The 27,965-nt window shown below is 41.6% G+C and overlaps 1 protein-coding gene across 1 annotated transcript in view; it reads left to right on the top strand.

Annotated features, from left to right (window-relative positions):
• The window catches only part of adarb2 (adenosine deaminase RNA specific B2 (inactive)), a 48,458-nt gene that overhangs the window by 7,600 nt on the left and 12,893 nt on the right, over positions 1-27,965 (top strand). Inside the window, exons 3-5 of the mRNA XM_010775570.1 lie at positions 16,476-16,590; positions 24,897-25,065; positions 27,343-27,494. Of these exons, the coding sequence (XP_010773872.1) occupies positions 16,476-16,590; positions 24,897-25,065; positions 27,343-27,494 (436 nt within the window). The remainder of the gene's footprint in view (positions 1-16,475; positions 16,591-24,896; positions 25,066-27,342; positions 27,495-27,965) is intronic.

The raw sequence follows: 27,965 nt of genomic DNA, 5'->3' as shown, positions 1-27,965 counted from the left end.
AAAGTCTTTCATATGCCTTTAAGGGGACCAAGAATCTTTTGAGGAATTTGCGAACTCAACTGGAGGAACCTGTGACTAATTTAAGTTGTTATATGATATTCGTAGTTACCCAAAAAAAAGTCCCCTCTCCAGGACTAGCATTTTTAGATACGCGAAATCCGAGCTGAATTTGTCAGGGCATAGACATCATGGTTGGCAACTTCAAGGAATAACCATTAAAGACTCAGCAGTTCATGGAGTTTTAGGTTTCCCTTCTGTCTGTGCATTTATTTGTAGGTATTACATAAAAAAAGATAACAGTATCTCCAAAGACAATAACTACTCTAATAAGTTGTTTTCTCGTGTGTAAAAGTAACGATTCAAGAGCAGTTGTTGTCATTTTCAAATACGCCACAGATATTAATTCCTCTTGTTCCATAGTTTCTGGAACTGTTGGGAATCTACTAAGAATCGTTTTTAAACATTAGCTATGCGGCATATAGTCATAAATAATCTTCATACATTTTACTTTTATTTGAATTATTATCTTCAGCACCTTTTGTTTTGAGGGGAGTGGAGTGTTGTCTGAAGTGTCAGAGTGAAAATGAGTTTGTTACGAATACATAACTTTTAAAATATTATAGCAGATTGCCTTTGGATAATTAAAAGTTCATCTTGAATTGGAACTGGTCGAAAATATTGCATTGATGTTTCAAGTCTTCCTGAATATTTTAGACATCTTAGCTGCTAAAAGTTCATTTCCACAACGGAATAGTTGGCCATGAAACCGTATTATTTCCCCAAAACCAAATGCGGAAAATATCAGTCGTACACAGACATACACACATCCCTCGCCAGTGACTGTCCCCGTGCACACACTCACATGCCTGGCTGATCACATGGACCCTCAGGGCCGCCAAACCTCAGATGTTTCCCCGAGGGTCTCCTCCCCTCGCCTCCATAGCTGAGGCAACATGACATGTGTTGCTGATATGCTCCGGATGGAATCAGCCATGGCTATTATGCTAAAATATTCACCGTTGCATCAATTTTGGTAGTACGAGTTTGGACACATTGTACGTGATAGGATAATGGGCAGAACATCTCTACGCGGTTGACCAATCACAACAGAGTGGGCCAGCTAACCAATCAGAGCAGACTGGGCTCTGGTTTCAGACAGAGGGTGAAAAGAGGTGCTGCAGCACAGGCAGTATGATCAAAATAAAGAGCTTTTTTCTAAAGCATGGAAACATGACAGATTAGACTAGAGGCACAAAATACAAATATTGACCTAAAAAAGTAGCATTATAGGGCCCCTTTAATGCTAAGCTAAATGCTAGCCGCTAGTTGAAGCCTTATATTTTGCTTGAAGAGCAACTTGCAGGTTAGAGACCCCAGTGAATAAATGTGTAGGAAAATGATGTATATACTGGATTTTCAAAACAAGATACATAAATATACACTACAGTGACATCTGGCGTCGTTTTTGTAAGACATTTTTACTTCCGCATAAAAAAAGACCACCCGCGTGTGACGTCACATGAGGGAGAGCGGCCGGTCTAACATATTAATAAACATGGTTCACAATGCTAGTTTTGACACAGAAGAGGTTGAAAATGTATATTCGTATGCATTTGACGACCCACAACCTTATAATTATGAGCAGCTAACATCGGTCACATCACAACATTGTAAAGTTAGCTATCATATATCAGGCTATAACTAAAGTAGTATTGATAATATAGTAACGTTACTGGCAGGACTGTTGATACTGATCCATAACAAACCGGTCAAACCAACTACAAACTACTACCGCGGATTGGGCAGAAAAGGAGTCCGAGAAAGTAGCTCCCCCATGTGGAGTAATATGACGCGTTTGACGTATGACGTTAAAAAAAAGCAGTTTTTAGTAGCAGAGCTCAAAACGGCTCTTTTCCCCTCTGAATTCCTGCCCTTCGGTCTCATAAAACATATCAAATCCTGCATTATCTTTTTAAATTGTAATTGTCAGGCAAGGTTAGGCATAAATCTAGTAAAAAAAAAAAAAAACCTGCAAGTTGCTCTTTAATAACATGAATATGTATCAGTCTTCTCATTTTACTCTTGACAAAAACAAATTAGAATCGCTGCTGAGAAATGGTCTGATACCTGATTGCTCGTATAAGAGAGAAATCTGAACCACTTCGCAATCGGCTGTGGTAGTTCATCTTGTCATTGTACGCTGCTGTTTACTGTCTAAATTGTAGCGTCACATTTGTTAATTCCTTTGGCATAGTGGAAAACCATAAATGTGTCCATAGACCATAAGTTAGTTNAAGCTGGCAGGGGGAAGGATGAGAGGCAGGCTGGGGGGGAGCAAGGGAGGTGAGGATGGATGGAGTGCAGTGGGGGGAAAGAGAGGAAAACCTCAGCGGAACAAAAGACCTTCAGGATTAATTAGGCGTCAGATTGGTTGCAGGGCACAGCGGGGGGAGAGAGGGGGAGTTTAGCATTCTGGGAAGACCTAATGTCCACAGCCCTCATATTTCAACCTGCCTGCCCATGAGTATACAGCAGGCAGCTAGTTAAGGCCTGCGTTGTGCCTGGAACCACTGTCCGCTGGGTTATGGATGGAGCCCCTTCCTACGTCTTCATGTATTTTTATGTTACCCCACCGGGCAATGAGAGAAAACACAGAGGTCATATATGGAACGCATAATGTTTACATGATGGTTTCCCCCCCCCCCCGTGTTATTTTTCCTCACATATTTTGTAAATGTGATAAGGTGTGTGTGTATGAACCTGCAGGAAAATAGGTGCAATATTTCATAGTATTCACTCAGTTTGGCAGCATTTCTCCCTGCCCGAGTTCCCCTTGCCAAATTAAAGGAGTGTGAATGCACAAAATACATGCAGCTGAACCCTTACTGAACTTCTTACTTTCACTGACATTATCAGCTGAATAATTTTTTTCCCGCAGCAACAACTGCTTCCAGAACAGCTGAATTGCTGATTCGGGTCACCGGCGTCACCTCTTAATTTGAGAGGCGGCCCCTGAAGTCGCCTGTTAATACCGTCTCCGTTGTCATTGTCACAGAGGGATGTTTCTAGGGCGACCTTTTGATGGCACATCTTTCCCTCCGATACAGGAAGTGCTGAACTCTGCATACAGATGAAAGGCAGGGTGGCCATGAGTCATAATATCTTCACCCGACGGCGCGTCTCCGCGCAAAGCACTTAGCCGATCAAATAAGAGCCATTCTGGAGGCTGGAGCAAATCATGGCCTTAGCACATTTGTACCAATAAATCAAACCATCACAGAGGTGGCTCCTACACACAGCTTCAATATATCTCAGCATCGTGAACTTTAGAACAAAGTCTTCTGGGTAGATGTGCAGATTAGACATTCGATTGGCTTCACAGAGCGAGTGATAAAGCTTCAACAGATTGTATTATTTGGAAATTGGGAAAGAAAATTCCACGGCTCACAGCATGAATAGTTATCATATGCTTTAGTCAGAGGCTGAGCGGAGAAGATTTCAGTCCCTGTGACTTTTAAGCTTTTAGACTAAGAAAAGTTTGACCCAGTTCATTGTACTTATCCATCTGGTAAAAAGGTGATACCTTACTAATAGCAAAGGTAGAGATGTCCTCAGGGTTGCATATAACTTTCACTGCTAGTGCAGAATGCACATGCTCTGCCTTTTAAAAAATGTCCACCATTGCGTTAGCACCTGGTTGTACTTCAGCAGGTACATAACAAATCCATTCCCCCCGCCCTGTTTCCTGCGTCTGCACCCTGGCTGGATTTCAAGGCCCGTGTTCCACTCTCCTGTGCACGATGATGAACTTGGTGTTCCTGCTGATGGAGAAATGAAACACCCCGGTTGTTGACAGGCGCATATAGGTCGACAAGAAGTGTTTTATGCACATAAGACGGTGAACCAAAGTCCACTCAAAACAGGCCAGAATGTTACTTTAGAGGTTCACATGCAATATAGAGGTATGTACAACAGTATAGGATAGGAAAGGGAAATGGAAAAATTTAAATAAATACAGGGGGGATAAAATGGAAGGGATATAACTATTGAAGTTGTAATTCTGAAAATGTCAGTTAAGATTGATTTGGCAACACCCATGGTTACTGTGGTAACAGCAAGTATAGTTTAAAACTACAATATACATGTCAGAAGCGGCGCGTAACTAGTGTATCAGCTTATAGTGCAGCCAAAACATGTTTTAATAAAAAAGACACGAAAATCTGAATTATAGCTTTCCACCCAGCACCAGGGCGCAGTATTAAAAGTAGCTTAGCTTACTTACATTTAAATGTGACTACCCCTTCTTCTTCTATTGCTGTGTAATATTGTGTAATTTAATGCTATTAGTGGGATTTAGCAATGTTAGCGTTAGCAGTTACTTATTAAAGCTCAGATACAACATAATATCAATGAGATGCAAACAGCATTACTGGATTTCACATGTCCTAGTTCTTGTTAAACTTGCGTACGTTGCTAGACAATTTGAATCCACTTCAAATGCAAAGATATTACAGAATTTATGTAACGCAATATTAAACTGAATAAACCATTTACAAGCCTAAAATTAAAATTAATGTTGGAGATGCATGGTTTTAACAGATTAGATCTTCCTTTCATGCATTATTTGTTGAGGTTTAGTCTTCTGTGTAATTGTAACCACATACTGCTGTGTGAAATTTCAGCATTGAGCATTGTGACATGCTGCATTACCTCATGTCAGTTTTCTGAATCTCCAACGCTTCGAGCCATAATCAGGTGGCACTCATGGAGTTATGCATGAGCGAACGCACACATACCTATACAATATGCATGGGCTGTGCTGTCACCCATAGGCATGCACAACATTCTACCCTTTTCTCCTTTTGTCACTTTCTTCCACTTGCTTTCTGTTCGTTTCTACAACAACCCTAATGTCAAGCATCTTCCGCTCTGATAGAAAGACTTCTACAGCTTTGGCGTGTCTAGATGTGGCAGCTACTTCACACAAGAGCTGACATTCAGCGCTTTCTCTCAGTACTGTTATTAAAGCGCTTAATGGCGATGCGTCCACAGATTGTGGAGGTGGCGAGACGATGATCTCCCTTTCCACTCATTTGTGTCTTTGTTTTTCTGACATTATTCACCTCAATCTCCCACATAACAGAAGGAAAAAAACAGCTTGTTAAATATCCTGTACAACGCTTGGTAGCTTGACACGCATTTATTAAAGAAAGTGTCTGGCACATGAGACAGCAGCGAGCAGTGGTGTGTACTTTTCAAAAGGACTTTAAAGTACAAACTGAACGCACATACACACACACAGGTTCAGACCTTCAGTGTTCTTTGCCTTTCTTTTACGATATTGACTCTCCTTTCAGTCTATTGTCATGCCTCTCCTGCTCTCTCTGCTGGCCTGCTGCAGGAGCTTATGAAGTGTGGGTGTGCACTTGAAAGGTTCCGCGGAAAGGAAAAGAAAAAGGGGACAAAAGAAACCATGTGCATTTGTTACAGTCTCTCTGGCGTTGTGCTAACTCTGCAAACGCCACGTGATGGATTTTTAGTAAATGTTAAGAGAGCAGGGGCCGCAGACTGATTTCTTTGGCATGCTCAAAAGCCTTTCTCAGACGGTTATTTGCATTCATTTCATCCGCGGGCTGTGAAGTGCATATTATATTGTGCCCTGTGTGTTTGTGCTCGGCGGTTGGCGGTGAGAGGGATCATGCTCTGTTTAAGCCTCTTCTGTCAGGGGATGTTTGCTAAAATCCACATTCATCAGTGCAGAAAAAAGCTGCGCTATTTTCACCAAAGGGCATTTGTAAACGTATAGCAACTGTCAGATAAACACATCACTGTTTTGGGAGGAAGCCTCATATTGCCAACTGAAAGAATTGACTGAAATAAGTAATGTGATTTCAAATAACATTGATCATATAATCTCACACTGGCTCACAGCCAAGTTGGGCTACTGAATCTAGCTGTAAAATATAATGGAACACATTAGGGTTTTTTTCGGAGCTGATGATAGCAGTAGCTCAGGAGTGTGCCATCTCACTTCATCAGTTTTTGCACACTGGGACAGAGTTGCACTCTGAATCTCGTTGTATTTTTTGTACAATGACAATAAAAGGCTTTAACGTTATCTCTGTTGAAAGTATCAATTTGGATATTGTGGAAAAAGGTACTGGGAAAAGAATAAGTTAATGAGATGAAGAGCACGCAAACATTTAAATTATCCCGGAAACAGGAAACCAGTTAATCTAAGCGATTAACACAACTTAAATCTAATTAAAAATTGATACTATCTCATATTTTATCACATTTTGTCTATATGCCTACAGGCTCGCACCAAAGGGCGTGATTAGATTAGATTAGGTTACCTGTCCAAACCGCTCCATTATTCTTACCATTTTCCCGCATGTCATTGGGGCGCCACAAACAAACACAACATTGGCATTTCCCATGATCCCTTGTTGACGGTTAGAAATTCAAAAAGAGCACCCAGGGCTATGAATCAAATGTCAGCCATGGCACTGTGGTGGAACCGTATCAATATCTGATGATGTATGGCTGGCTGTAGGGGCTTCTGGCCACAGCCACACCCACAGACATGGCACACAGTCCGCTCCACACTTAGTCACCAGCGGAGGGGAGGCCGCTGGATAAATGACCCCTTCAGAAGCAAATGGACTCAGTGCAAAAACATCCAACTGAAAACGTCAAAAAGCTTCAGTACTTTATTAAGAATTATTTCCCACTGTTATTCTTACTTTTAAACAAATATAGGGTAACATTTGGTCTGCATTGTGAATGTTGTAAAATATAGATTTTGGCATCATTGGTGAAAGGTTTTATTTGCGTACAGTAGTGAGTTGTTCTGCATTGGTATTAGCAGCACATCATACCCTGGCCTTGACAGTACAATATGTTGCAGGCATGGAGACAGAAAAGCATCTGAAAGCACCAGTGTTTCCCCTCGTCTGCGTCTCTAAGCTCTGCGCCGAGAGGGAAACGGTGCTTGGCAACAGACTTTCCCAGGCAGCGTTCAAGCGGTGTTTTTTTTTTTTTAAGTCTCGCTGATTGCCAGTGTCGAGCCCGCCAAAAGGGCCATACCCGTATCTTCAAGGGCAGCAGAGATGGAGGCGCGGCCGCCTATTCTGGGCGGAGGCCGACACAATCGTCCACCCTTTAGAGGCAGCCATCACATCACTCCAAAGGAGCCATTTGAATGGCACCGCTCTTTCATGGCATAAGAGGTGATGCTAGATCCTGCCGTCCTCCCAAATGTTTTAAAGCCTTCGCCGCAGTCTCTTCACGTGACGATTCGTTTGTGGGTTTTTAAAAAAAAATATTTCTCTGGCTCTGCCCTGACCGGCGTTAACTCAGATTCCAGAAAGGAGATGGAGTAGAGAAATAACTGATACTGTAGGTCTGTGAGTGCACACATGATACTTTTATTAAAAAGTCAGTGTCTATGTCAGTGTTATGATCGAAGTGGATATCTGATCACAGCTAGTGAATATTATTTGTTATGATTATTTTATTCAACATGTATGACTTCAAAAACCCTGCTCGTGCTGTGTCCACTGGATATCAAACCTGTCTTAAGGAGCTGCTGCACATTTGTCTAAATACTGATTCATGCAAGGGAAACTGAATCAAATTCCAATTCTCCACATATAAAGACATCCCCAGATATCCACTTCTGACAACTGGAGTCCAAAAATGTAAGCATCTTTAAAAAGGTCACGATATTCCAGTGCAAATAGAGAGGGATGCTTGCTATTAATTCATTTGGCCTCAGCAATAAAACATTGTACAGTAATCAACCCAGAAGTGAGTCACAGAGCAAAACCCCCAACTGTTGAGTATTGAGTGACAATTTGTTTGCAGTTTATTAGCGCTTAGTGGGTAGCTTGTCCCTCTTTAAAGAAGTGGCTTACATAGCTCTTCAATATCATGACGAGTCTTAAATCCTTACTGATGTGCAGGAGTGTTGTACTTCCCTATGTGAGATTTGTTTATAACATGTCTCCCCTAAACGATACTGCAGACCTCACACTCGCAACACAGGTTTCCCTCTCTATCACTGTACTCTCGCTCTCTTTGCAGAATCATTTGCAGATTAATGGGAGGTGTGTGAACAGCCCTCAGGGGCCTCTGGAGTGGCCTCTTCCACCTCCTCCTCCTCCTCCTCCTCCTCAACCTCCTCCTCCTCCTCCTCCTCCATCCTCCCTTAGTCAACTACGTACTGTAGATGATAGACTTGTTAAATCCTCATCTCTGACCCTCTCATTTTCTCCCGTGTCTCCATCCCTACTCTTTTTTTCAGCGCCTGGTTGTTCCCCCCCTCTCCCTCTCTCCGTCTCCCTCCTTCTCTCCATCTCTCTCGGGGGTAGGTCATGTTATCTTTTCGCAGGAGTCCCTCTACCGGCCCTTGGTGCATAATATATAAAGCCGCTGGTGTGTGTTTTACTCTGAGCCTGACATTATTAAGTCGTTTCAGGCGTATCGCTGCTTTTATCTCCACCATGGAGGTTAATCAGAGGGGATTTACACCCAAACCACTCAGATGGATTCCAATCACAGTCACCCTGAACCTTTTCTTTGTCCTCCTCTTGCTCTCTGTCATGTCCTGGGCCCTGTGCATATTTTGGAGACAGAATTAGGGATAGGATGTTTGTCACTTTAAATGTTGAACTGGTTAGCAGAGATGACTCATCTGACTTCTCTGTACAGCGTAGTATATCTAGAAGTATGACGCAGCCTTACAGTACGTTACATAAACACATCATATCATTGACACTGTGTAATTGTTGCTTAATGTAATCAAATTCAAACACTACAGGTTTTGAACAGATTGTAACATTTCTTACAGAAGTATATACAATTAAATATAAAAATCCTTTTATTTGTTTTTAAAGCACTAAATGGGCTGGCTCCGGCATATATAGCAGAACTCCTCCATCGCTACACCCCAGCCAGAGCTTTAAGGTCTGCTGACCAGCTGTTGCTGATAGTGCCCAAGACCAGGCTCAAAACCCAGGTCACAGAGCCTTCGCAGCAGCTGGCCCTAGGCTCTGGAACACTCTGCCCCTCCATGTGAGGTCGGCCCAGACACTAGGTTTTTAAATCCTCACTAAAAACACACTTCTTCTCCCTGGCCTTCTAGTCAGAACCGACTCCTGACTATTCCCTGTGTTTTTATATTTCTGTTGTAAATGATTGTCTTTTCTTGTGATTGTAGTAATGTGTTTGTATTACATGTACAGCACTGGCTCTATTAAAAATTGCTTTTAAATGTGCTATATAAATTAAACTTGATTTGATTTGATAAAACACATTTTATTATCTTCAAGAATATGTTGGTACATTTTGACGATCATACTTATGTACTTTAAAAACATAAAATGCAGCAAGATCAGTGACGGCTAAGTGGAAAAACACTGTCGAGATGCACACCACGTAGAGGTAAACCACATAGAGAACCATGCAGTGGGTTTGTTGAAGGGTATCTGGGGACCTGGCAAGCATGGTGTGCGGGTTACACACCAAACATGGAACCATGCATGGGCCAGGCCCTGATAGCTTCAATGTTGTCGTAACAGGCGGTGCTTGTTTGATCAGATGAAGAGAATTTAGACTGATAATGAGTTTTAGAGTCAGTCGCGCAGAACATCTGCGGTTGGTGGTTATGATTCAGTGGCTTCGGTTCGTTTTGGCTGGAACGTGCGGGTTTCATTTCTCAAATTAATGTTTGGATTTAGGCTTAAAAGCATTTGTGGCTTTCAGCAGATGTGACCAATCAGAGGACATATGGAGTTAGCTGTGACCAAAGTTTCGGTTACACCTTTTTGTTTTAGTTGTTAGGGTTTCTTTTAACTAATGGTGATTAGAAACGGATGTTCTCATGTTCCTTTGTTTATGTGGTGGAACAACATGTCTCGTTGTTTTTGGACAAACTGTCAAGATACTGAGTTACAAGTTGTGATTTTAAGATGTTTAAAGGGATTGCCAAAGTCAGTAAATTCATCCTCTGGGGACCATGAATGTCTGCAAAAGATTTAACAGCAATAAATCCAATAGTTGAGGAGATAGTTTAGTCTTGGGCAGACCTACTCTTGTTCTATATTGGAAGCTGCATGTGGTCTTAGTCGGTATTAAGATTGTACAGTTAGGAGGAACTGGGCCATGGGGATTGATTATGGCCCCAAGTAGAGAGTAGGAGAGAAATAATGATCCGCTTCTATGTTTAGCATCATCACCGGGAAGTGTCCTTGGTTTTTGGTCGGGGCTATCATTCTTGTGGTAGCTCATCCATGACTCTGATCCTTACCTCATGCACCAGGCCCTGCCGTCTTGGTTTCAACCTTTTCCAGTCTAATGAGGAACTCCTGCTTGAGCTCTGCTTTGCTGTTGGAAACCTGTGGTGCAACGTCCCATATCAGCCACAACGGGGAAAGAAACTAGGAGGATCTGTGGCAAAGACAGATCAATTGCTCCCCCTCTCTTGCGCTCCTTTATCTGTCTTTGTTTCTTGCTCACTGACATGAAGCATGAGCTTTGAAAGGGAAAGACCTTTCCCTATGACGGTGGCGGCGGCACAGTGCTGCCCGGGTGCCTGATCTGACTGACAAGGCCCCGCTGTTCAGGCAAAGCGTTTGACACACACAAGCACACACGGAGAGAAATCTGTTCGGCGGGCTGCAGGGCCATCTGGCCATCACACGGGAAAAGGTTGGATGCAGTTAGGCGAGGTGCTGGATTGTTTCACAGCACTCGTTCAACTTCTCTGGGTTTCACTTTGTCATCACACGACACAACGGCATCACTTCCTGTCAATAGAAAAGCGAGACAACAGAGCCACCTCTGAAAGAAGATCCAAGTACAAGCATTCACACGTCTTGTTTATTTGTTCCTCTTGTGATGCCGATCTGGAGGACAGAGAGAGAAGAATCTGAAGATTCATGAGTGAGAGTGATGCTACGTGTCGTATGGAGAACAAACAGAGGGAAATCTGTCTCGCCGCAAGGAGTCTGGCTTTTTGAGAGTCTAAAAAGCCCCCAGAGGCAACGCCTCCACTAAATGAATAGATATCCATTTTCAAAAGGCTCGTGCTTGGTGGCAGGCGGGGAAGGGTGGTGGTGGGGTACAGGGGGGGAGATATCCAGGCAGAGGGCAGACACTATTAAAACTCGGGAGAATGAATTGTTAAATACCTCTATAAAGGAATATAAGACATGGCCTGGTTTTTATGCTGCCTGGGATGCTCTGCAGGCGGGTGATAAGGCGGTGAGGGTGGTGGCATGTGTGTGTTTTCCTGAGGGCGGGGTCAAATCAAGACCATATCCATCCCTATGCCACTCTAACATGAGCAGTGTTGTTCATAAACACATACATTAAACATGGCTGCCTCACATCACACTCCCATGCTTCACCAAATTAAACTGAAGCATATGGGGAGTGTTATGGAGGGCCCTAAAATGGAATCACGAATGAATCTCCAGTCATCGTTTCCCTTAGGGGCCTTAGTGCTAAACAATAAATTATACAATTGAGCCTTTCCTCACAACACACACACATACACACTCATACCATCTCCACGACCAGCATGCACAGACTTCTAGGTCAGGCCACAGCAGAGAAAATGTCCCTGTTGACATTTTGCGTTTCTGGCACAATATTGACTTCAGAGGAAAGGCAGCAGGAGGATTGTTGGTGACATTCCACATTACCTTCGAGATAGATGCCGAACTGTTTACGTGCACAAACAATTGGGGAGTAGGAGAGAGGGAAGGTGAGGGAGGGGTGGATGGAAAAAAACGGACAGATGAGCAAAATAGGCCAGGCATACATTTAGAAACCTCATCATGTTTGTTTGCACCCCCTCTGTAACATTGGCCAGCGCGGTCATAATCCCACCAAAATCACACTGGTTCCCCTTTTAATTCAAGCAAACAAAAGAAATGTACTCTGAGCCTATCAGGTGAAATATAAATCAATATTCCTTTATTGACTGTCAGTAAATCATGACTACATGTATTCGAAAAAAGTCCCTCGTATTGACGAACCTTAGGCTTACCACTCATAGCGTCTTATTCAGCCCCAGCAGGTAACTGGTTTTAGTCGTTTTTTTTTTTTAACTGTACTGTAATAAAGTCCAGAACATAACAGCAGGGATACACAGTAAGCTATTAAGTTGCTGATGTTGAAAATAATTTCGTTTTTTCAGACAAAGAACACTGCGCTAAAAGGAGTCAATATAGGACCTACATTCATCAGGTGGCAAGAAACATGATTCCAAATGCTTTACTAATGTCCTCAATCTCACTGTTAAGTAGCTTGTTCCAATGTTCCACGGTCCTTATGGCATGATTAAGGCTGTAATCCGACACTTTTATTCTCTTAACAGTGAAATGTAACTGTAAGGTGCCTTCAAAAGAAATGTTAAACATATTTTCCTCGGGGAAAATTGGGTAATGAACATTCTTTGCTGTCCATGTTTTTTTTTTTCTCCACCAGGAATGAAGTGGGAGGAGAATGATTGGTAGTTTGTTTGTGAAATGAGCTTCCCTCATCACAGGGCGCACGACCTGAGAGCACTCACTGACAAAGCTATACTTGGATTCAAAAATAGGTTTGAAAAGCAATATTCGTTTACCATTGGCTTAATTTGATTTCAACCTGTGTTGGTTGGTTCTTGGTTGATTTTACACTTTTCTTTGACTTCGAATGGCCATCCTATCTGCCTAGAATGCATGAAAAGACAAAGAGTAAACGGGGCCATTTGGCAGTGGACCCGTTTCCATTTTCTTTCTTGCAACACCTCTTCTTTATTAAAGCTAATGTGTGTATTGCTGCAATAAATCTCATCCGTTGCAGCTGTAGTTACTGCTGCTGCTTGTTTTCTCCACCCTGAGGAGGCCCAGAGGAACTGCTTAGTAAATTGGTCAGAACTAATGCAGGAAGATGCACCAGGTGGGGTGAGCAACACAACAGCCTCCACGGCAGTTTCTGCTCCAACCAGTCCCTGTACTCCCAGGGGAGCCTCCATCAGTAACCTGAAACAGATTTAGTAAAAACAAATTCCAAAATGTAGCTATATAGAGCAACGTTGATGCTCATCCATGAAGAAGCTTCCTCTCGCTGTGTGGCAGCCCGCCCTGATGTTCTGTCTGACTGAGGAGCGAGATCCTTGGCCCCGTTTTTATGCCACATTAGGCCCACACTGAAGGTGGCACTCACCCCCCCCCCGATGATGAGGAAAGCAGTGTGTGTGTTAAGAGAAATGATAGGGGACAACATGAGGAATGACAGTACAAGCAGATCTACGTGTTTAGATTGAAGCTGATATAAACCAGGAAAGGAGTTATTTTGTGAAGAAGTGAACCACAGCTGGAAATCACAGACTATTTTATTTTGTGTCAGTTGATGTAGATGATGTTGTGTCCCCACTCCCACACAGGATGAGGAAAGTATTAGCTTTGACTTAGTCCTGGCACATCACTGCCCTCTATCACATATCAGCATGAGAGAGGGGGGAAGGAAGCTAAGGGACGAATAAAAGGCGAGACCTGAAGAGTCATACTTTCAAAAAAGATGGGAAGAAAAGAAGAGGCATTGACAAAGAGAGATGAAAGGGAATAGAAGAGGGAGAACAAAAGGGGGAGGAAACGGGGTGGAGGCACATAAAGCTGGGCCGCATGCCAGGGTCTATTCCACCTTTGCTCTGCAGGCCTTTCTGAGCTGCCACCTTCTCTCACCTCTGTAATGTCATCAATGAAAAGGCCTTTAGGAGGGATGGAGGACTTGACTCGGGGTTCAGACTGTGACCGACGCTGCCAAGCCGAGCCGGAATCTGTTAGAATTAATTGGTTGTCCCTTTCAGGTACAGGGAACAAGGCGGGTGTTTTTTCACATTTGTGTAAGAGGTGTTTCGACATAACCAGCAAATTCCACATTCCGGGCTGATCAATACTTCAACACAAGTGTGTTTTTTCTATCTTCATGGAAGGCTTATCGGGGAGGGATATTTAGGTCAAAAGGATATACAAATATATAATTCATTGATTTTGGCAGCAACTTTGGTGTTAGTGTCAAACTGTTCAATGACCCAACATGAAATAAATGTACAACATGGCTGCAACTAAGGATTATTTAAAAGGTATTAGTAATTATCTTTTGCTCAGATTTATTTTGGTTTGTCCCATCAACAGTCCAAAACCCAAGGATATTTGTTTTAAAATTAAATAAAAGCAAAAAGCATGGCAAATCAAATGTTGTATACATATTTGCTAGATGAACAACTGAACCATTTCTAAAAATGTAGCAACAAAGACTAAAGTAACACATTTGGAACTGACTATAAAAAAAATCTTTGTTTATCCCTGTCTGAAATCTAGGACAAACCTTTTCGAAAAAGACTTCAAACTCTCCAAAAACATTGATAATCAACACGTTGAAAAGAGTCAATATGCATTAACCTTTTATCTTCTGAATCACCGTCGTGACAAGTTAGTTATAAAAAAGTATTTCAGATTAGGTCTTTAGAATAGCCTGTACTTCAACAATTGTATATTATACCTGACCTTTTGCAAAGGGTGAATACCTTGGTAATATATATTGACTTCTTAGAGTCCTTGGTCACACTGAATTTATGTAGAGAATTCAGCCGTTCTGGTTATTCATTCCTGTCACCGCAACATGAGCTGCTCTGACTAAGGGCTTGACAAACAGGGTCTTTGACTGGATTGATTATTCAAGCATTAAGTAAACAACAACAACTTTCCTTTCTTCCTGTCGCTCTTGCCTGTTGTTAAAGGGACGTACACTCATCTCAGAAGCGACCTGTCATGCGACCGTTATAGAGCTTGATGAGAGGTCATGATAACTCTTGAATCGAAGAGCCAAAAAGTTATCCACTCTTGACTTTTCTTCCATTTCTTTTCTGTTCTATCCCCCCCGAAAAGCTTCAGGCTGGCATCATCAGAGCAGCAATATGTGCGTACATACAGTACACATGGAAACAAACACCACAAGCTGTGAGCTCTTGTACCATCAGTTCTCACTGTGAGTATTTCACAGCCCTGACGAGGGCCATAATGAGCAATATGCTCACTAATTCAGTCACCCCTACAGATTCTCATCCTTAATCTCTCTCCTTCTCGCTTACTCTCTGCGTTCGTCACCGTGGCATCTGTTGATGTCCTTTTAGCTACTGGGGGTTCAATCTGTCCAAAAAGGCCCACGATGCTGCCACTTTGTTGCTACCGTTAGCGTGACGGCCAATCTGAAGCTAAGCCCTTAACTACCACTGGAAGAAAACACATTAACAGTCAGGGGAAGTGGTTGATGTGATCAATATGTCTTCGAGTATTGTTGGTTTGGTGGGACAGATGTGGTGAAGAAATCAAGAAATCCAAATCAGTTAGCATTTTATATTGTGTCACATTTGGTCAACTTGGTATTCAATCCTACAGGTGGTTGCTTTGCACAAATAGACTTAAAGCACATATGTTGTTAATTCCTTTGACCTAATGTATAATTGCTATACACATAAAACTGACTTGAACTGAACATAGAAGATGGCAGAGCTGTGTTGGCAAGTATATGGCTGTGCAATAAGAAACCAGGGTGTTTACTTCCTCTGTACGAAATGAGAAGTCTCCCAATGGCAGACGTTGTGATTAAAATCACTGCACAGTCAAAGGATTACATGACTTCCTCACCTCAAATAGTTCCTACACTAATATTGGCTCAATTGTATGTTATTTTTCATGTGTGTAATATGTGTGTGTTTTTGTTGGCATTTGGCCAGCTGCCATGACTATAACCTTAATCTCTTTTTTCTGTTGGTGATGCTACTGTTTTTTATCATCTTTATTCACTAAGTTACGCATACACATGTTGACAATTTGGACAATTTAACAAAAACAAAAACAAACGCAGCTTTTTGAAAATAAAAAAGTGTCAAAATATATTTAAAAAATACTGTAAAGAGGAAGGAAAGGCCAAAAGAAAGAGGGAGAGAAGAAATTAAAAATAAATAGGCTGAGAGGGAGATCTGTTTGGATGATGATTTATTTCAGGAGAGCCTTGCAGGATATGGTTGGCTTTGTAGCAATCGTTCTTTCTTCTCATACTTACACACCTACACACTCCCTAATGCACATGCATGTTAACCCAGCTACATGCAGCAGGAATGATCCTATAACTGTTGAACATATTAGTTTTTTTTATTTGTTTGTTAAACTCAAATAGTTTTAAAGTATGGTAGTGTTCGAAACATCACTATGATAATGTACAGAACATAAATAATGAATTTAACATGAATCTGCATGTATTCATAGCGAACAGGTAAGTCAACCAGCGTGCCAATTCTTTTTTTTAAAACACTGCATTAACAGATAAGGGAAGTGGAATATTCTATAGTAAACCTGTGAAGTCAGCCTCCATACAGTGTGTCGAGTAAAAATTAAGAGGGCCTTTGTGTTTTTCAGGACTTTGCCGATTCAATATTCCACTTGGTGAGGGAGAAGTACCGGTCCCTGGTGGGCGGCTGCAGTCCTGCGCACGCTCGCCACAAATCCCTGGCAGGCATCGTAATGACCCGAGGTATGGCAAATTTCATTGACTTTTATATATCACTTTGAATTATTGAAGTGTTGCAATATAAGCAGAGCGAATGAGGGAGGTAAAAAGATAGAAAGAGATGACTAGAAATGGGAAATCTGGATTGAGAGAGAAATGATAAACTGAGGAAGGGCCACTCCATGCTGTACCTTGCGCTCGTGCTGGAGAATATACCCTCCTGATGAATTATTGACTATTCAGAGTCTCTGAGGAGAATGAGACATGGTGGTGAGTGTCAGTCATCCCCACTGCATGCTGGACTTGCTGTGCTCAGGCACATTTGACAAGGCTTCCAGAAGCCACAGTGGAAACCTTAACTAGATCATTTTAAAACTTAATCTGAAACCCGACCGAGTGACACGCTGAAGGAACAGTGAAGAGGGGGAAGCTGTTCACCTGCAGCATGACACTATGAGTTATGACTATGCATTTATCTTTCATGTGTGGTGTTTGTCGCACATTACATCATTCACAAATGCACATATCAACACACGCAGAGCAAAGCAGACTAGAAGCATTAAACCCAGGAATGACTGCCATGAAATGTTTATGAAACAAGCTTTCATGTTTTTCTCAATCTTGTGAAACACTGCTGAACATTTGAAGTTAACATTTTTTTGCAGAGCCCTTGTTGGCTGTAGAAAACTGGAGCTACTAGCCCTGGAAAAAAGTAAAATCTTGCCGATGTATGTAGTACCATGTGTTCATCCTGCAGAATTGCTTTTAAATGAGCACATTTTGAAGAAGAAGAAGATAGTCTCCACTCATTGAAATCTAATAAATTATAATATCATAATAACAGAAATACAATTCCTAATGCATACAAAACAATCTCTGAAGTATGCTAGCTACCAGACCAACAGCAGAAATATATGCTTACCCTTCCCAACATTTGGCATATTCCAAAATACATGTGGAAAATAATGCATGTATCTGCCCGGTGGTTCGGATACGAACCAACCTGCACTGAGTTATTCCTCAGACTATGCTGCACCATTCCACAAGTTTGATGAAAATGTGGATAGTAATTTTAACATAACCCTGCTGACAAACAGAGAAAAAGACAAACAAACAAAACTAAAAACATAACCATCTTGTTGTTTGTAAAATCACCTTAACCCTGAGAAATGTGGGAACACATAACAAACTCAAGTACACATGGGAAGCAGTCAGGTTAGACAGAAAACAGATATATTGTGATTTTGCAAAATGTGGGTAATTTTTGTAGGCTTTAATATAGCAATGACCATATTAGGGGTGCACAATCTCAATATTAGGTAAGGGCAGAATAAATTCAAATATAATTCTGAACAAACTTTTGTTTTCCTGTAGAGCAGGGGTGTCAAACTCAATTTCATCATGGTTGCACTCAAAGGGCCGGTTTTATATACATACAAAAAATACATATATAAATATTTAATATATTTAAAAGAATGTATTATTACATTATTGCCGTCTGCATTGGATTACTATCGGATAGGGTAATAACTTAATAAGTCTCTTCAGTGAGAATGTCACAAAATGATTTAAAAAGAAAAGCCAAATTCTGGAAAAAAAGTCAAAATAAAATAAGTGACATTTTGAAAAAAAAGTCAGATTCTGAGAAGAAAAGTCAAATTTGATATGCATTGTGGGACATGTAGTTTATGGGCAACGTGCTTCTGTAAAGTAGCATGTAACCGTATAGTAAACATATTCTTTGCAGGCTCTTGTGGGGCCACATTAAATGAAGTCACGGGCCGGATTTGGCCCCCGGGCCTTGAGTTTGACACCCCTGCTGTAGAGTATTACAGTAGACTACGGTCTAAAAAGAACATCCTCTTAAAAAAGTCCCACATAATTTATTATGATAATGTGAATTATCATATTTGCAATATTAGTCAAAATAAATGCATTTAGTCCTGTTTTTTCCAAATGTTGCAGCCCTAGAGCACAGCCACCCACACAAATGCCAACAGGTCTGCACATGTGGAGTCCTACCACACACACACACACACACACACACACACACACACACACACACACACACACACACACACACACACACACACAGAGAGGAGTGTTATCTCCCTGTGAGGCTGCAGGCTTTGGGTGAGGGGGATAGCTGAGGTCAGTGAGGAGGCATTGGTATCTCTGCTGTCTTTGGAGTGCTGCAGCTCATCAGTTTAGACTTCAGTGAGACCGGCGCTCGTCCTGACCTAATCCAATCCCTCTCCTCTGCCTCCCAGTAATTGCTTCTGTTTGTTTATTAATAGCACACGTTATCTTCAGTGATCCAGACGTAGCGCTGCCAAGTATTCGCAGCGAGGCGGCAGCGGTGTGGTGGCCAGCGTCCGCGCAGTCAGACACCCAACTTGACAGGAACACTGGGAAGTCCTGTTCCCTCTCCCTCCCTGTGTCTCAGACCTCTGCTTCTGCCTGAAGAATATTAATCAGGGTCTGTCTTTGAACTGGAGACAGACTGCGATCCCCCCTCTCCACCCTTTGCTGGAGTCCCACCGAGACAGTTGAGCCCAAACCTGAGTGAGATTAGCCTCGCCACCAGGCTGAGAGTTGCAACATGACCGCCAAAGTAAACCGCCAGCACACATTGTCAAATAGTGTGGAAAATCTCATCTGAATCGATCGGAGACAGCAGTGGGTGTGAGGAGATGGTAAACAGGGTTCAGATTTGCTCAAAGACATGAAAAATCAGGAAGGTCCACATGGAAAAAAAGACCCTCCCCCCATTACTCCTTTTTACTTGTTTGTAGGATGAGATAAGAGGAACTTCTTCTGAGGCTTTTTTATTCAGCAGGGTGATGAGACTCCAAGTGGGGAAAATACGACAGGGACTCAAAGAAAGAGATGAGAGCAAAGGGTTTCAAACAAGTTGATTACAAATGACGCTTAAGCTACGCTTCTTAGCCTGCATATCCATTTTCAAACAGGGATTTTTCTCCACTCTTTATCTGGATTTCCGGCTGCCGCAAATTTGAACATTCAGTAATCGCATCCAGCTACAAAACAGCTTGCTAAGAAGCAACAACAAAAAAGAGAGATTTGAGAGCTTCAGCAGCTTTCCACAAAGCCACCCTTATGTGTGCAGAACAGTTGCTTGTTAAAGCTAATAAACATTCAACAGGGTGCCGTCTCTTCTCTTGCCAGGTTTTTTTTGTTTGTACCATCTTACTATCTACTGTTATTCAAACAACAAACTTTGGTTGACACTAACCGTAATCGTCTCCCATCTAGTGATGAAAGAACAAAATAAAGACGGGATTTATTAAGCTTGATCTAAATGACATTCAGAATTGAAACTGAAAGCTGACCTTGGAAGCTCATCTTTCTTCAGGTTAAATGGTTTTAATGAGCTTTATGGTGTTCAGAGATAATTGGTAGCTAATAGGGAAACGTTTCCCTTGTTTTATAAACACAGAGAATAAAGGGATTCACATAGCAGCTTTGCAGTCTCTGCCCGTTTCAGTTGCCTTATTAATTAAAAAATCACTGTAAAGTTCATGGTCATGTCATTCATAGGAATGTTTCCGTCTGAGTACACTAGTTTCTCCTAACAATGGCTGCCAGTAAATCATTTTTAACAATTTGTCCTTGATTAGTATTAATTACTTATTGACACCTACAAGTATTATGGATTTAAAACTAGGAAGAAATAAGTGTTAAAATGTTAAGAGGGACACATTATAAGGGATTTCTTATTAACCTCAAGCATATATAAAACCAGGAGTACAAATATCTTTAGTAGACAAAAATGACTCACTACAGTAAGAGAACTGGTGTGCAGAAACAAGTGGTTTTCAAATGAATGCGACCAAAAACAGTAAAGTACATTACTTAGCATAAGAAATGTAGTACCGGTACATCAAAATACTCATTTCAAGTACAAGTACCTGAGTAGTATACTAGAACTTGAGTAGTTGTACTTAGTTTCTTCCCACGAGACCTGTTCCAGTGGCACTACATTTTGCTGCCCACTGATACTAAATAGTTGGATCACACTCAGGAGGACTACTACTGTGGAAGACTTTCTACATTATTATTTTTGGGATTCCTGTCTATTTGTAGTTAAAGCCAAGTGTGGATAATTGATGTCCTTAGCATTAATACTGTTCATGTCAAATTAAAGGGTCCATCGGCCATTTCTATATGTGAAGTAAAACGTAATAATTAACATACTATTCAGGCTGTGAAAAGTGTTATAATTATTGCTTTGATTATAGTATTCTGGAGCTCTCAAGCTTTCCAATGTGTGAAATAAAGCAGTCTGGTGGTGAGAGGCCTATTGCCAACATGCAGACAGAGCATGGGGAGAACCAGTGTAGTGTGGGGGAATGAATGCAACATTAAGCAGAAACACAGAAGTGATACTGAACCCAAAGACGGTTCCACTCAAGTGAGAAAATAAAAAGTGGTTCAGCAAAAATATTTCCAGTTTTACCGTTGTCTTAAAAAAACCTGAGACAGTGATGTGGTGCTGTGTTAAAGAAGACTTTAGGCTCTGTTTCCCTGACTCACTGGCCCATGGCACAGGGGCCAATCAATAACCTTTAGAGCAGGCGTGCAGGGCAACGTTTTTTGACATAGTTGAAAGCAGGGGAAAAACACACAAAAATAAAATAACCTCCCTTCCCTTTTTTAAAGCTGTACATCTTTACAAAAGCACTCGTTAAACTATCCAACTAAGCCTAAAAAGTATCTTGAAAATCATTGTATTTTTGCATGTCAGTCTGAATATGGGTGCATTTTACTCTCACTCTTTTATTACACTCTTCCTACCTCACTTTCCCACTATGTGCACGAGCAGTCATCAAAATACAGTGTAGATAAATACCTGCGCCTCTGTTGGATTTGCTGTCACAAGGTGTGTTTACCTCCTCGGTTGCCATAGTGAGGCAGTGTGTGCTTTGTCTTCCTGTTTAAGGCCCTTGACCGTACTGAGCACAGAACAGTATAGTGCAGTTGCCATAGTGAGTAGTTTCAGTCTGTGATGAACATGCTTTTTGACAGTGCTGTTATCCTGGGGTGTGACATCTTTGAATCACCAGTAACAGATGTATTTGTGTGTGAAGAGTGCCTCAGGCCTTTGACTCCACTCTACCTTGTTCCTTTTGACCCTCTCTTTTTGTATTTCTGTGATGCAGCTGATTATTCCTGGTTTAAAAACAGCACACTGCCTGTGGGGCTCTCTATACCCCTCTCTTCCTCTCTCTCTCATTCATCTATCCTCCTCCTCTCCTCACTCCCGCAAAATGAAGGCAACCTCGGTGCCAATTTCATGGCAGGGTAGTGAGCAGCGCAGCAGAAATTATCCACTGCAAAATTGATCTAAACAATCGAGAAGTGGAACGGCAAGGAAAAGCAAGAGAATGAAATTGTTTGAGTCTGTTACCTTTTTAGAACTGGCTGAATTGGGGCGCAGTGCTGATAGGGAATGCCAATAGTAGTTTTCTAGCGCAGTACAGTATGTGTAACCTTAATTTACTATTCCACCATGAGTGATAGTTAAACGAAAGGTGCTAAAATATGTTTTAAGTGATAATACAAATGATCATCTCAAGAGGAATAGTCAGCATGAACTGTTATTATTAACAAGACTATACTCACTGTCAGTTGTTTCTTTTAGGTATGTTCATAATTTTATATATAAAAAAGGATATATATACCTCATTCAAACCAACGGTGTTTCAGGGCCGGTTCGGAGCTGGAGCTTGAAAAGCACCGGGTTTTCCTCTTCACACCGCAGCGGAGCAGCCTCTTAGCTCCGGAATCTGGTTCGTTTCAAGCACCAAAATGTTTTCCGGCCAGTCCAAAAGCACCGCATACGTCACGCTAACGTCGAGGCGGGGGCAGGGGCAGGGGCGGGATCAACTCCTGAACAACAACAAAAAGCCGGCGTTTTATCCAGTTTGTACACAACGATGGAGAAACTTAACAAGCAGCAGTGGTCCACTGAAGAGACCAGCTACCTACTGGGAATCTGGTCTTCTGAAGAGGTACAGAGGAAGCTGGAGCACAATCGGCCATTGTTATTGTTGTCTGTGTCAGCTGTGAGGGGTTTCCGCGCGGTTTGGCTTCATGAAGCAGGCACGCAAACGGTTACGTCATGACGCAAACGATGATGCAAAAGAGCCGGAGCTAAACCGAAGAACCGGTTCTGAACCTGAAAGCACGGAGCACGGAGCTTGAACCGGAGTTGCGTTGGTGTGAATGAGGTATAAGTCAAGAAAACAAAGCTATTAATATCACTCAACATTCCTTCTGCTAGTCTTTTATATGGTATATCATTTCTCCTCAAAATGATGGATAAAGTATTATGTTCACAAACACATCAGTCTCAACCATTGAAACCAACTTCAAATATAATAATATATTTTAAAGCTGCAATAATCAATATTTTATTACCAACAATGGAATGTGAAAGATGTCATTGTCAGTGATGAGCCTAGAGATAACGATCACCCTTTTCTTTAGCTCGAAAGAGCAAGACAATACCTACTAGTTAGAGTAAATATTGGCCTTACATTCACCGGGTGTCAAAGAAATATCCAAAGTTACTTGACAGTAAGGTTTTCTTGCTATTAAGATCCAAATGTCCCATTGATAAAAAACTGAAAAACAATACAAGACAAATATGATATGAACATTTCCGCTGTAGTTTCTAGAGTTAAAGTTGAACTTGTTCCACCCTACCTTAGACTACCTTTTTATTCTTCTCCTCTTTTTCCCTCAACTGCCCACACACACACACACCGCACACACTTCCCCCTCCCATAACTTTTTCCTCCCTTCCCTCCTTCCCATTCCTCATCAGTGGAGGTATCAGGACTCTAACCGCCGCAGTGCCATCTGGGCCGAGGCTGATAAAAGCTCATGTGCCCGTCCGGCCATGCCTGCAGGTCTGCCAGAAGCCAGCCAAGCCTGACTTTCAGAGGCGATGAGAGAGATTTGTGGCAGCCAAGGAAGGAATGGCATGCCGTTAACGTGCTGATCCAGCCCCCCCCCTTCACCACCTCTGTCTATCTGTCAGTCAGTGGGACTCTCACATGGCCTTGCACTGAGAAAAGTATATTTTTCTCAAGGGAAAACCAACATGAGACAGGATGGCTTTGTTATCTGCGATCTCTCTCATAGCATTTACTTCATGTCTCGCATTGAGAATATTGCTACAGCGACCTCTTTAGAAGCTTTTATCATGCTGTCCAGAAATAATTGAATGAGACCGTAGACTGAATATAAGAGGTGGACGTTGGCACCGTTTTGTTGTTTTTACATGACTGAAATGCCACAATTACCTTGCAAGGGTTAAAGTTGTAAGACAAAAACAACCTTAAGCATACCCCAATTCATCTTCTATTGTACCGCAAATAGGAGCATCATTTACAAAATGAACGTCACGGTGTATTGAAGAAAACTTTCAGGGCATCAATTCCGAAGGGTCCAGGTTATTTAAAGAAAATATGTATCCTGCAATAAGTCCTCCAGAGTGACCATCTGCCTCCAGGGCTACAGCAGGTCTGATAGCCTCCTTTTATGTGTTTCTTTGCTGTGTTTTCTAGACCTATGTCAATATTTAGCTCTTTTCAGCACAGTCAGAAGGGTCTTCTGACTTTCCTGGATTTAGACTGGGCCCGCTCGATTGTGCAGCTGAATGTGAAGAGGTGAACTTTATGACCAAGAAGGCGGGGTGCCAGCCCAGTTTATAGGCGGAGGGTCTCTTCCCTCCCTCGCTTTGTGGATCCAGCTAATCCTGGCTGGTGCTGTGTGATAGGAGCTTCTGAAGAGATGCTGACTCAGAGATCTGTGGTTATGAAAATAACCTCAAATTGTCGTGTGGAATGACCTTTTTACCCCGTTCTCCTCTTTTTGATATTTATTATTTCACTATGTGAGCAAATGGAACAGTTTGGCTGTGTATGACCAACTTCAGTCTGCCATCCACACTTTGAGGCTAATAGATGCATTTTGTTGGGTTTCATTTTCATTTCACTTTTATAACATCCTGTATTTTATTTGACGCTCCTTCACTTGAAATGACTTGACGTTTTTTTGCATAATTATAACAAATATATATTCACTTATTCCATATGCTAAGCCGACAATGTCTAAAAGTGTTTGAACAGGTGCAGAGTGTGAAAGAACGTTGAGCCTGACCCTACCGATGGAAAATGAATCACTTACCCAGACTTCATTCCTTAGTCTGGAAAAGGAAGGAGGGCTTCTTTCAAACTCTTGGACTAATGTAGCAAAATAGGGTGAAAACCGAAAACATGTCTGATATTGTTCGACAGGTCTGGACCTGAGGCACGCCCAGGTGGTGGCGTTATCCACGGGCACCAAGTGTATCAACGGGGAATATCTGAGCGACCAGGGACAGGTGGTCAACGACTGTCACGCTGAGGTCACGGCCCGCAGAGCCCTGCTACGCTTCCTCTACTCTCAACTTGAACTCTTTTTAAGGTAACACATTTATCTCTGCTCTATCTTAAATACAAATGGACATTATCAGAGAGGTGTACTAACATTTCGGCAACTTGAAAAAACCTGGAGCATTCCTTATCTCCTGAAATGGTGCGCTCTGTAATTGGTCGATAAAAAGTATTGAAAGCTGGTTTATAATTGAAGGATCAGTTGCCCTCATATCATTCTATTGTGTTTTAGTTACTCTTCAACAGAATCAATGACGTCGTCAATAAGAAGGAATTACTAAATGGGATCTTAGTTGGACTTCAAAGTGGTCAAATGTGAGTTAATTTTAGAAAACTTTAGATAGATATTAAAAGATTTACTGCACTTTACCTTTCTCCTATTGATAATGTTAACATCAGTACCCCATGATTGCTGACTAATGACTTTGGTGGTTGCCAAAAGTTACATGATCTCAAGTATATACTAAAATACTGGAATTTGCAATATCACCTGTGACTTAGAACCTAGGGGAAAAAAATCTTAATAATGCATTTGATTTGCCCCTTTTAGTCTTGCATTGAAATACAGTTTATTGTAGAAGTGTACTCTTACTATCACTAATGCAAAGGTATAATTTCCTTAACTTGAGTACATGTACTTTGTTATAGTCCACCAGATAATGCATATCTATTTCTGTCAGTAAGTAAGACTGTTGCCAACATTATGTGTAAGCTTCATACATTTTAGTTTCTAAGGTGCCTCCAACTACTTTAACATGCATTACATGATGCACTACAGTGTACTTAATAGCATTACATATGTTGTGACCTCCCACTGCAGTGCCAAAGAATGCCCTCTCCTCTATAATAAGCTCCATGGAAACAGCATTGCTTTGTACACCAGAGACTTTTCGATAATCAACGAGCCATATGTGTGCTGTTCCCTCTAGCTAACCAAACAAACAACTCACACTTAAGTGGTTCACCTCATGATCTCAATGGATTTGTTTTTACCACTTTTTTAACACTGTGCCTTCTTATATTGTACCTTTGTACATGACCCGCATGCTTTTGTGCACAAAAACTCACAAAAACCAGCATCAAGAAACAGTCTCCATTAGTTTCCCCTCCAGTCTGTAAGCATATATTATGTTTTTGAGCTCCCAGAGGAACTCTATTGCAAGGCTGATACATCAGATTAGTGGCTAGAAGTCTAGATCGTTGAATGTCATATTTGCATACACAGCACTGACTTTTTGTCTTGGCACAATGCTGGATGGCAGGTATGGAGACTTTGCAGCTGAGTAAAATGGCTAATGGGGAAGATAACTCATAATGAAATGACCAAACAAATGCCAGAAGTGCCATATTTACACTCCGTGAAAGGACATCGGAGACAGAGGAGAGGTTATATAAAGAGTGCAGCCGTGCTTTGCATTGTGATGCATAGTTTAAATATACTATGTGTACAATACGTACCTGGTGTGTTTGAGTGATGAAAGTCTTATCTCCGCTCACAGCAGAAACAATGACCCAGTTTGTGTATAAGTCACCTAGTTGTCCATACTGCAAGTATTCAACTTATTAATAATGTATGGACACTATTTTTTTCAGATTTATCTTAAAAAGTTACCCTAATTATTTGATCAATAACCCATCTGACTGTACCACCACCATATGCCTCACTTTTCCCAAGACAATACCCTTAACTTGTATTATTTCCAATGGCCAGCAGGGGGCGACTCCATTGGTCAGATTGTATGTAAGTCTATGAGAAAATGACCTACTATTCACTTGATTTATCACTTCTGTAAACATTTTCCTGAAGAGTTTATGGTCTCAAAAGCTGGTTTCAAGTATACTTCATTACAGCATGATTTTTTACTTTATAAAATATAGTCCCATTTGCAGTAAAATAGACGATAAAGCAGGGTATGCATTACAGCAGGGGATACTTGTTACACTCCAAACCGGTAGCAATGAGCTATGAAACTGTTAACAGTTATTTATACTGCCGGTGAAACCACTTAACATATTTCTAATTTTCTTGCAAGTTTGTTTTACATTTGTACTCATCTATTGACCCAGGGTTTGACTGACGGTCCCTCTTTGCCCTGAGACATTTGGACAGCCTGAGTAATGTTGAGGAGTCTGTCTGACAGCAGGAGAATGGACTGTGCTCAGTGTCCATCTCTCGGTGTCCCTGCCTCACTTCATCATTGGAAACGAAAAGTGGAAATCTATTTCCTATAGCTGTGATGAATGGTGCTACCTTTCTCATCACTCACCCTCATACTTGTTTTTTCTTTTTTGCCTTTTTCTCTTAAAGTAAAAGACCAGAAGACTGGGAGGAGTCGATATTTGTGCGACACAAGGAGTGTGGCTACAGGTTGAGAGACAACATCCATTTCCACATGTACATCAGCACGTCGCCGTGTGGGGACGGGAGGCTCAACTCGCCCTATGAAATCACCTCTGACCGTAAGACACCAGGCCTTTATTGGATTTGGTTTTCCAATAATGGTTTTAGTTATATAATGCAATCAATAATAGTCCATCAGGTTTATAGAGGGATCCTTTTCTCTGGCGGATATTCTGAAAGCCACTGCTCTGGTCTTTTTTTCTCTACACACTGTCAAGAAGCTGGCATCCTTTCATGTCACATCCCTTCTATCACCTCTTTCAGCCACGCTGTGCTGACTGGATGACATTTTATTGCTCACCCACTGAAAATAAATTGTAAATTAATTTATACGGTTTTCCCAGCATTTTTCTGGTGGCCTATGAGTTCTGAAATGTAATCTGGACTCAGGTTCCCATCAGAAGAATGTATATGTATATACTGTATCTCCCTCTCCTTTCATTATTAACTGAAAATGTCATTCAGCTCTTTTAACATACGCTACAGTGCGGTGCATGGTGAGATTTTCATGGAACCAGTAAGGATAGAAA

The sequence above is a fragment of the Notothenia coriiceps genome, unplaced genomic scaffold (genome assembly GCF_000735185.1).
Source record: "Notothenia coriiceps isolate Sejong01 unplaced genomic scaffold, NC01 NC01_scaffold00015802, whole genome shotgun sequence".
Lineage (NCBI taxonomy): Eukaryota > Metazoa > Chordata > Actinopteri > Perciformes > Nototheniidae > Notothenia > Notothenia coriiceps.
This window is presented reverse-complemented; position numbering and strand designations above follow the sequence as displayed.